The following is a 10,919-nucleotide window of genomic DNA, read 5'->3' as shown; positions in this document are numbered from 1 at the left end:
GGCTACGTGTTCAATCAGATGTATACATCTGGGAGTGAAGTGGTGGGGAATTTAAAAGACCCGATAGGTTACTGTCCCTAGTACGTCAATCTAGAGAGCGTCTAATCATTTGGTCGGACTGGTCGGAGTCACATGTTATTGGAGTTGGAGTAGAGATCGTAGTTGGAGGTTAATTTGTCCCGGGACGGGATATTTAATTATTTAAAGAAGTTATAACCTCAATTCACTGGTGCATCGCATTCGCTGAGTGCGGACAAAAAAGTATTTGAGAGTTATTGACAAAATTAATTCTTGTGCTAACACATAAATGTATTCTGATCATAAATCCGACTAATTGGATGTTCTACTGGTCGCGTCGGTCACGGGCAAATCGCTACATTAAGTGAGAGAAGATTTATAACCTAAAAATGGAGCGTACTCGTGACGCAAATACTTGGATCATGGAGCACACCGAGCGCACTAAGCCATTTTTTCTAACAGTCACACAACGTATATTCAGTAATTGGACCGCACTAAAAGTAAGCTCTCTCACGATCCTTAATCTCGTGTTAAATTCTCAAAATCAGACGCTCTCTTGTTTAAAATGTTGACATAAGTATTTCTTTCCTTTTTTTCTTTTCATCAGGTCTTAAAATGCTTTATATTTTTATATGAAACGAAGTACACAGTAAAAACAAATAGTTGCTATTATCTAATTTAAACGTAAGAATATATATTATTGTCAAATTGAAAAAAATTATTACTTTGAGTAATCAAACTTTATATTCATTTTCAGTTGGCGGTGGAGCACAACATGGGTTCAGTAGAAAGCGCAAGGGAATTTTGTTCATATATAACGGATGTGCTGTATATGAATGGTTACTGTCGCTGTTTTTTTGAAGCATTAATATTAGTACAGTAACGTTGTATGGAATTATATTAATTTAATTTTGTTGTTTTTCTAGACGAACTGGCCAGCAGTCAGATTGCCGATGAACTAGACGATTACATGGACGATCAGTTTAGCACAGAAGTGCAGGACGACAGCAGTGTGCAAGTAGCGGAGGAGTTATTGAGATTTTATCGGTATTGCAAGGAAAGCAACGAGTCTGTGGCAAAAACGGAATTTGAAAAATTACCACCATTGCAGTCGTGGTTGAATTCGAAGCTACCCGCTCAGCCTGCTCATTCTTCTCTGCCAGTTAAACACGAGTCTAGCAGCTTGGACGAGGATATGGACATCGATAGGGATGAGCAGGAGAAAGATGGATGGACAGTGGTCACGAACAGGCGAGGCAAATAATTTCGTGTAGTTCCTTTTGTATGAAAGATATTTTTATTTAGCGGTTTTATTCAATGTATATGTATAAAAGAATGGAAAGACATGTGAGAGAAGAAAGAGACGTATAACGTCGTGACATAATATGCGCACATTCGTACTCCACAATCGTACGAATTCCAGTGCGCTACAATTATCTACAAAAATATTTTTACCTAAGCAGCCTTTTGAAGCATTGCTAAACGTCATTTAGCAATTGCGTCTTCTGTATCTGCAAAGGAAAAATAAAAAGGCGTGAATTCGTTTTTGTTAAAAAAATTGCATTTTGTTTGACTGCACATTGATACTTCAAAGGTACTGCACCTTTCCCATTTTGGGACAGATGGACGGTAAAATAACCGTTGTGATATTGCATAGCTTGACTCTTTTCTAGGCTGTGTTGCCTTCTCTCACTGGGTCCCGCCAAGCTCAATATCACAGGTAGAAATAGTAATCCGTGAAACAAACCAAACACCACTACGGACGTGATCAGCTAAAACGATATGAAATATGTAACGGTTCCGTTTTTTTTTTTTTTTGGTTTTTATAACGATTGTACTTTTGATGTTGTTATCCATACCTTGAAAAAAGCTATGAAAACGTAAGCCTGACTGAAACCTAACAGGATAAAGGCAAGGAATGTACTCAAGCCACCATTAAACACTGCCGGTCCGATAATGTTAAACGTCGTTAGTGCTCGTTCTGCAAGCGTAATAAGATGAAAAGTTAACAATGTTCTATGCATTATTGAAGCATTATAGAGTCTTAAGAATTATCAAGATATATATATAATTTTTATTATATATAATTTGCAATTTCATTCAAACTGTATTATTTAATAATTTAAATATTAATTCGTTAAAGTAAATTTCTAATAATAATCTAATTAATTTGAATACATAAAAAACTTGTTAGTTAATTGTAGTCTATAAATATTGATAAATTCTATTGGATCATTCGATGCTCTTATTTGATACTAAACAAAAAATAAAAAATGCAATATTATTTGTTAGAGACCTTTTTTACTGCCGCTTGAGCGTATAAATTCCAGTCCAATGTGCGCGGCATAATCAACTGCCAATCCGGCGCATAACAGGATCATAATAGTCGACGATATTTCGACAGTCAATCCTAGAAAGTACATTGAGCCTAGAAGATCGATGAGCGTGAACAGCACGCAGCACATCACCCAAAACGACGCGAGTAAATTCCTAAGTAGGACCAGTGTCACTATTCCTACCGCCAGTATCTCTAAACTCAAGTTCCTGATCAATTCTTCGCCAATGATCTGTGAAATCGATTATAAACCGATTAATACATTTATCAATCGGTTAAATATATGTGAAAAATTCTTAAAAAAAGACCTCACTTTGTTCGATGCCCATGCTATATAATCGAGCGAATAAAGTGCGACGTGATCGTATCCCTGAGTGAAGTTCACTGATTGCACGGCGTCTCTGATGGATTGCATAGCTCGTATTTGATCGGCCGATGTACTTATGGGAATGTGTTGCACTGTAATTTGCGACGTCTGAAAGCATTTCTCAGTCAGAGAACGTTTCGCATTTGTATATTATAAAATGTATCGTTTTCCTTGACGTACCGTAATATTGTAGTCGTTAAACGGCAATTTATTGAATTTCATATTCTGGATGTACGCTTGGCCCTTCACCGTGAATAGCAGAAATTCCGTGAGTATGTTATAATACTCCTCTTTATCCTCGACGTAATGTACTGCCGAAAAAAAAAAATATATATAATCCTATATTAGTAAACACTATATATTTAAAAGATATACATATATATGCCATATGAAAAATCATATTACTTTTGCCAGTAGTGTCCAGCCACTCCTGATACGCGGTGAACCACGGGTCCAAAGTACGATTGTTGACGTACGGATTTTGCTTCAGATTGTCTACCAGCTGGGATAGCGCATGGCGATCCTCATAATAGTCCACGCCCGTCAGGTATATATTGACATGCTTGCCGTACTTTGGAAAGTTTTTCATCAGTTCGTTGTTGAACTGTATAGGGTAGGACTCCTGATTCAAATAGACGAGCGGATCGAAGTTCTGTTCCAATTGAAATATCGCCCACACGTTAACGCCCAGCAAGATAGCGGTGGCTAACAGGATGATCGTCTTCATCGACGTTCTCATCACGCAGGGCCCGACGTATTTCTCGAAAACGAACCGTTGAAAGTTTTGCTTGCTGCACTTGTTCGATCGCCAATTGGGCTGCGGCTGGCAGCAGCAGCCCTCCCTCTTCGCCGCCAATCGTCTCTCGTCGTATACCAGACAGCTGACGAAGAACGTGATCTCGTAAATATAGAGGAATAGTATACCCATTGCGGCGAATATGCAAAAGGACCTCAGGAACGGCATCACCGTCGTCATGCCGATGGCGAAGGCCACCATGTTGGTGAACGATGTCACGGTGATGGACATCCCTAGGTAAACAAAATATTAAATTAAAATTTTAGTTAAATAGATATACAGATTGTCTCAAAAGCTTTTTTCGGCGATTCTATCATGGTACATTTGTCACAATCGTATTGAATTTTTCTTATTTTTAATCCGTCTACATATTGTCGATATTTCCGAAATATATTCAAAATGCATTTATAGACGATAAACATAGCATAATCTGTTTCTTATTTGCCTTTGACGTCAAACTTGTTTAAGACTTCATCGTACCTGAGACTTGAATGGACTTTGCTATACGAGTAGGAATGTCTAAGGACTTGTCCGTCTCGTATGTATTTTCAAGGCTTTGCATGATGATGAACATATCGTCGACGCCGATACCAAGTAGTAGAAACGGCAGGATCGGATGAACCGGGCCGTAGAAAAATCCCATGTAATAGCACAGCCCGTAACACGACAAGATAGCCTGGCCGACCACGAAGATACCCATGAGGGATAGGTATATCCGTTGCTGCATCGCGTTGCACCGACTGATCATCACGATCACATAGATTGTGATCAGCGACATGCCGCAGAACAATACAGTCATGTTACTGTTGACCACCTCGTGCAGCATGTCTTGGTAGCTACGTTTCGTTATTGCGTAGAGTTTCATGCCCGGCGGCAGGGTACGATTCGACTGCAGTACCCTCTCGATGAACTCGATCTCCCATTCCGGTGACTGCGGATTGGTCTTCTTCAGCAACCAAAATAAAATTGTCGCGTTCGCACCCTTTACTCTCCCGTTCAGGTCATATTCGACGCCGCCCAGTAGCGGCTTGATGTCGGATAATATGTCTTTTTTATTCCTGCATAGAGCAAATTAACATATGAAAACAGAACAAAGAAACATATGCCAAAAGGAACATAAAACCATTATATTGGCAATGCGTGTATTTCATCGAAATTTAGTAAAAGAAAAAAATAAAAACTAAAGTAAGCACAAGTATAATTGAATCGTTAATTGAATTCGACGTTAAAGAAATATATCTGCACGAAACTAAATTCTCGAAAAAGATAAAAGTGCTTCATACAGAAATAAAGACGCGTGTCAGTTTACATACGCAAAAAGCTGTAATCTGTATTTTATATTTTACTCGAGAGTTTGAATAATTTAATTTCATTAATTTTGCTCTGAAAATTCGAGCAACTCACTTATTTTGCAGAGTCGCAGTAACATCCTTCAGTATTCTAGTCTTTGTCAATTTATCGATGTTCCTACCGTTCTTATGCCATATCTTCAAAAGGGATTTATGAATACAGGGTTCCTTCGTCATTGTACTGTTTATAATAGGCAGATATTCTTCGGGAAACTCAGATTTATCCATAGTTTCCCATTTATCATCTTCTTGGAACCATGCAAAATATCTGTAATACAAATATTTTATATATAAATTTATATAATCAGGAATGGGAATTAACGAGTTATAAGTAACGTCGTTACTTTTTTATAATAACGATTTGGTAATATAACATTACAATTTTTCCGTAACGGTAATGATAAGGTCACAATGAGAATAGTTCATTTTTGAATAAGTAACTTATTGTCATTACGCGTTGCTCATTGAAAAAGTCGTTACTTTAACTCATTAGTAACAAATTGTCCAAAGTGACTATTTCAATTCTGGTGTTATCATTATGAAAGTTGTAATGTCATTATCAAATCGTCATTGTATTAAGAAAATAAAAGTAACGATGGCGTAACCAATAAATAAGCGACTTCTCATTCATGAAAATAATTATATTTTTATATAAAGAAAATATTTACCCAGCGCACACATCTTCCCAAGTATTATTATTTACCACTATATTCTTCACATCTCTTTCAATATCTCTGATCTACAATTAAATATACAAACATTATAATGCAATTAAAAATGATTCGTGATGCATTCCTTAATTAAATGAATATTATACAAAATTGATCATCATGCGTAATTAATATTAATTAGAAAGATCTTTTTAATCCAATGTGCAGATAGTTTAATTTAAAAGAAGAAAATTCACGCGAATATACCGATCTGATGATCAATGATCGTTGATTGATTTTTATCTTAAAGATTTTATCTTTAAATGTGCATATAGTTCAAATTAAAAGAAAAAAAATCCACGCGAATATACCGATCTGATGATCAATGATCGTTGATTGATTTTTAACTTACAGATTTTTTTCATTAAAATGTAATAAGGCAATTTCATTCAGTTTCGAACGAATGTGACGACAATTAATTTAACTATCGGAAAGAGATGTGCATTAATGTGGAAAAGAACCTTCGCTGATACTCGTATAATTCATGATCGCCTATGTACCGATCGCAGCACTTCGGGATCCAGCACGTTGGGGGCAGTGACGATGACACTTTCGTGTCTGAGATCGTCTCGGAAGTGCTCCTTCACCCACGCGGCATCCTTACGGAACACAGAATTAATTGGCATATAGAGTTCTACTTCGTCAATCTCCTCCCTCCAGAGTAACAGTCCGAGACCACAGATGAGATTTAGGCACAGGGAAATTATTAGCCAGAGCCACGGTTTTGTGGCTATGCTAAATCCGATCCTGAAAGATACACGAAAGTAAAGGAAATGGAAGACAATTTAAATTGAAAATGAATAGTATAACGTCGAATAATCGTTAAAATTACAAATATGTGTGCGCGTATTTGTAATACAAGAAAGAGTAAATATTTAAATAAAATTAAATTCTCTCTCTATTGTCGGAGCGTCAAGCTTACTTCGTATTCGAAAATGCTATTATAAACTTGAACCCAACGACAGCCGGCGGGCATTAAATCACATAAATTCAATCCACGATCAATATGATCGTCAGACAATGGTAACCAATAAACCTAACGTCGGGGCCAATGATCTTCGAATTATGTAAGATGCCAAAGCACGGACATCACATCGGAATTTCTGATCTTACGTAATCTAATTTTAATCGATATTTCTCCTTTTTTAATTTTTTTTAAATTTCTACTGGAAACAAAATGTTTGCTTTCATCGTTAACTTTCATAACTTTGTTGATTTTATTTCTCTTCTTAATTTGTCACACGTTGCAATATATGTATGTTGTTCGATACTGATAAAAAAAAACTTGAAACCGAGTTTTGCTTCATGCATTCAAGATGCATTCAAGGTGACTTCAGAATTGCACGTATAATTAGATAGTATTCCCGCGGTTGCCATAAAACCTAACTTCTTCTTTACTAGCCCGCTATCATCTAGGTCAATTAAGCTATCAATTAATCGTTAATTAGAGATGAGGAGCAGATATGCACTGTCATACGAATGAATAAAGCTCTTTAGATTGTTTTGCACTGCTTTATAAATGAGATCTTCGACATTCTCAGCAGATACAGTTTACAAACATTTTTAAGAACACGCAACAAAATTTCAAGAAATTATCTAATATATAATGCATATTAAAAATTGATGGTTTTCATGAAACATGCTGTAAAAAGATGAAGAAAATGCGCGAAGAAATAAAAGCAAAAGACACTTGAACAAATATTATTGATGGTTTATTAATGAAGTTATATACATATATTATATTGAGGATGATTACGAGAGCAATGATTACTGCGGTACATTTTCAATAAAGCTATTTAAAAATTAAAAAAGTGTAGGATTTATATAAATAAAATTTAAATCGTAATATAATTCTGATACATGTGATTTTAGTATCTTATAATTAGTGCTCGGTGCACTGCTTCTACTAGAAATTTGAGATTTTTGATAACGTTAGCTCCCTATAAACTCCAAAAATTCCTAAGAGATTTCTAAAGAATTTGCTGAAATCGTATTTTTTACTAGACAAATTGCGAACAAACAACAATTTATTTCCGTATCACATTCCCGTGGATTTAGCTCGATTGCTTATAATGAACAATATGAATCGTGCGATCCCGCTGCGACATTGCGATCGCGAAAATTGACTGAAACCCGCGCTAACTCAGCTAGTACGCGACTTATCTCGTCATCTATTTCTTCCATTTGGTACTGATTATCGCGAAGCATGTGACTTGAGAAATAGACTTACGAGCGTAGACTTGTGACGCGGATGATGAGCAAGTCTCGGCAATCCCGTCTAATCGTAAATATGTATACACAGGTGCAGGTGCAGTATCAAATCGAAAGAATTTCTCTTTTTAAATAGCATAACGTCAAATCTGTCGTATCGAGATTACGTGATAAGAATTATCGTGAATTGTATAAAAAAATATGACCATTTCTTTAAAAACAAATACTTCGACAAATACTTGGACCCGGATCTCTTCATTGTTTTTTCCAACTTCCTCCGAATAGCAGATCGATAATGACGATAAGGATAAGAATTTTGGGATCGCGTACGTCTGGCTATAGCGATAACGGAGCCAATAGTATTCGTGAGAGATAGCGTATGACTTTACGAAATAAACATACACCGTGCGTATTAAAATGCAAACATTAATATGCATTCTCGTACTACAATTAACGGGAGCATCATCCCTGCTGTCGCACACCTTTATTATTTCTTTCTCCGTTTACGGCGAATCGACGGAGAGTAAGCGCGGTAGCCGCGCACGCTTATCACGAGGAGCTATCTTTCGCAATGTTTGTGTTTACTTATGATAATAGTGCACAATTATGCGCCCGATCGTAGGAGATTTTCCTCTGGGAGAAATTAAAAGATCGTGTTTTCCTTCATCGTCTCGCCACGTATTTTCGCGCGTATCGAAATAGCTCTGCTCATGTATAAACTTCCGATATTCACGTAACGCAACACCGCGAGATTCGTAAAACCGTACGTCGTCAGTGACGAGGCGTAATTAATTATCGATGACAAACTACCGAAAAGCATTTGAATTATTTATAAGTGAGAGGGTATTTACATGCACGCTGGGGATTAGAGATTAGGGGATTAATTAACAAAGACTTCCGGAAGAGGATCTTCCGAGAAAGTACCAGCGCTACCTTGAACTCCCTCAAGGTCTCCCCCGATTCCTCCCGAAGGCCTCTCCCTTCGACGAGTCTAATCTATCTCGCGGCCGCACGCGTCTGCTTCCCCCGTCGATCCATCATATTAGACACGCGATAACAAGATAATGTAAATATTGGGAATAGATATAGCGATGTAATATTTATTACGTGTGGCTTTGTACTTTATTTAATTTCACGTATTTCATGTCGTGTTGACTCGCTTGATTAGTTCTAAATGGTAGACATAATGTACGAGTATACACATTGCGCGCGCGGTTCATCGCTCTGAATTAATTTTTTCTCTTCATTCTTTCGAGAACGCCGCTAGATACATATATGCATGACATGCATAAACGACGTAAGCGAGGCAAGATTTCACAAAGAAACAAAAGATGCACAACAAATCTATCGCAAAAGTGTTGACGCTGCATAAATCTAAGCTTTTTTTTCTGCCGGCATTGTAGCTGCGAAGCTGTAATATATGAGACGTTCTAGCTGACTTATATCTGTTATATGAGACATTTTAGACTTATCTGGTTAACCCATCTGACCGAACGTCATCCGTTATTCATGAATTGCGAACTTCTTGTCACCCTTCGATCTCGCAATGACTCTTAGCTCTTTTTTTTTTAAAGTTCTATTTTTGATGTCGTCTCACTGAGTCGAATTATCACTTACAAATATCATGTCTGTATGTAAACATATAAATAAATATAAAGGAGGAAAGGCTGCAAAGTCTGTTCTTTGAACTATTAGTGTGCACTCTAGTATTTCAAAACGTTAATTGCTTTTGAGGAAAACTTTACTAAAAATGTAGCATACGTAACGTAAACTACAGCTTTTTAGTAAAATTTTTCCCGAAAGCAACAATTTGAAACATATATGTACAGCCTTAAAATGAAACAGATATATGTATTTGAAGTTCGGCAAAAGTGAGAAAAAGAAAATTTTAATATGCAGTGCAGCGAAAACGTAGAATATTATAGGTTTACTATCTCGCTCGCTTTCATTTACTCGCGCTCACCGCACTCAATCTTTTACTCCTTTCTCCTCGTGGAAATTTATTAGACAGCCCGACCGTTTTGTTTCAATCGCGAAAAGTCCAACGAAGTGCAAACGGCCTGATGTCACTGTTGTCATCGTGTATATCCGACCGAGACCATTTCCGAGAACTGTTTTTTCTCCTTTTTTTTGCGGTTGCGCCGTACGTGTTGTGTTTATTTCGTCGAATTGTGGGTACGGCGCACCAACGTGTAATAAATAACGGATAAGAAAGACGGGGAAAGAGAGCGAAATGCGTCACGAAATCGTAGAGTATATACATATATATATACATATATACACACAACAGAAAGCAGACGGCTAAACTTGGACTTCTAAATTCGGAGCCTGCCAAGTAGCGTTAGACGGAGCATGGAGAGTGATATAAACAATAGCGCGTTCCCGTGCGCCGCAGCGACCGGGAATCGAGAGCGATGGAATCGAGCGGGGCACGTCCCTCGACCCCTTTTCCTCCCTTCGTTGCGTACGCTATTGCGCATCCGGGCTCTTCCGGCGACGAGGAGCGGGTGGAACACGGTGGGCGGGAGGTGTGGACGGGAGAGAAGGAGACGCAGGTCCCGCACTTCCGCACGCACTCACCGGTGGAATATCCGGTCGGAATTGAAGTGAAAGTCGAGCAGCAGCTCCTTGCAGCGGTCCCACGTGACGGCGATCGATCCTCGCCGACGCTCGTCGTCGTCGTCGGCCGTCCCCGTCGTCGTCGTCGCCGCCGTCGTCGTCGTCGCCGTCGCCGTCGTCGTCGTTACCGTTGCTGTCGCCGTCATCGCCGTCGCTTGTTGGCCGTCGACGCGCGCCTTCATTCGGCGGTGCTCGCTGCCGCGTGTCCGATTGTTGACTGGCACTGTCCGCGGCTGGCTTTGTTGCCTGACCGACCGACTGACTGGCCAGTAGCCGAACTAGCCGACCCGAGCCAGGCGAGCGAGCGTGCGTGCGGGCGAATTCGCGCGGCGCTCGCGATTAGCACCGAATCCGCCGCGACTCCGCGCCGCGCGGTGTATGCACGTGTATACCGTGACTAACTACAGTAACTACCTAGTACAATGTCGTATGCCACAGTATGCAGATGCGCGCCGCTGACGTGCGCCGCGGCCGCGGCCGCGGTCGTCGGTCGTGACACGACCGACGGTCGACG

At 39.0% G+C, this 10,919-nt stretch overlaps 2 protein-coding genes across 3 annotated transcripts; one reads left to right on the top strand and one right to left on the bottom strand.

Moving 5' to 3' along the window:
* Positions 1–70: 70 nt before the first annotated feature.
* Positions 71–1,576, top strand: LOC105453294. The gene is made up of 3 exons (XM_011695128.1): positions 71–518; positions 776–857; positions 945–1,576. The coding sequence occupies exons 1-3, from the start codon at positions 408–410 to the stop codon at positions 1,280–1,282; spliced, it is 531 nt and encodes a 176-aa protein (XP_011693430.1). The 5' UTR covers positions 71–407; the 3' UTR covers positions 1,283–1,576.
* On the bottom strand, positions 1,438–10,752 carry LOC105453301 (patched domain-containing protein 3-like). Of its 2 annotated transcripts, none has more exons than XM_011695139.1 (12): positions 10,367–10,752; positions 6,076–6,322; positions 5,534–5,604; positions 4,921–5,133; positions 3,997–4,574; positions 3,126–3,749; positions 2,901–3,031; positions 2,667–2,828; positions 2,315–2,585; positions 1,878–1,999; positions 1,622–1,790; positions 1,438–1,529 (listed from the first exon to the last, which is right to left on the bottom strand). In XM_011695139.1, exons 1-12 carry the CDS (start codon positions 10,585–10,587, stop codon positions 1,504–1,506), a joined length of 2,835 nt encoding a protein of 944 aa, XP_011693441.1. In that variant the 5' UTR covers positions 10,588–10,752; the 3' UTR covers positions 1,438–1,503. The 2 variants fall into 2 exon arrangements, with proteins under 2 accessions (XP_011693441.1, XP_011693450.1); XM_011695148.1 differs by lacking the exon at positions 10,367–10,752 and adding an exon at positions 6,498–7,799.
* Between the last annotated feature and the right edge of the window lie 167 nt (positions 10,753–10,919).

The sequence above is a fragment of the Wasmannia auropunctata genome, unplaced genomic scaffold (assembly GCF_000956235.1).
Source record: "Wasmannia auropunctata unplaced genomic scaffold, wasmannia.A_1.0 LD336106.1, whole genome shotgun sequence".
Lineage (NCBI taxonomy): Eukaryota > Metazoa > Arthropoda > Insecta > Hymenoptera > Formicidae > Wasmannia > Wasmannia auropunctata.
The sequence above is the reverse complement of the archived record's forward strand: the minus strand, read 5'-3'. Positions and strand labels throughout refer to the sequence as shown.

Excerpts from the sequence above, each read along its gene's own strand:
- LOC105453294 (XM_011695128.1), top strand. The coding sequence starts at position 408 with ATGGAGCGTACTCGTGACGCAAATACTTGGATCATGGAGCACACCGAG. Across the intron at positions 519-775 it reads GTAATTGGACCGCACTAAAA|TTGGCGGTGGAGCACAACAT; the intron begins GTAAGCTCTCTC and ends ATTCATTTTCAG. Across the intron at positions 858-944 it reads GGATGTGCTGTATATGAATG|ACGAACTGGCCAGCAGTCAG; the intron begins GTTACTGTCGCT and ends TTGTTTTTCTAG.
- LOC105453301 (XM_011695139.1), bottom strand. The coding sequence starts at position 10,587 with ATGAAGGCGCGCGTCGACGGCCAACAAGCGACGGCGATGACGGCGACA. Across the intron at positions 6,323-10,366 it reads TCCGACCGGATATTCCACCG|GATCGGATTTAGCATAGCCA; the intron begins GTGAGTGCGTGC and ends TGTATCTTTCAG. Across the intron at positions 2,000-2,314 it reads CTCAAGCGGCAGTAAAAAAG|AACGAGCACTAACGACGTTT; the intron begins GTCTCTAACAAA and ends TTACGCTTGCAG.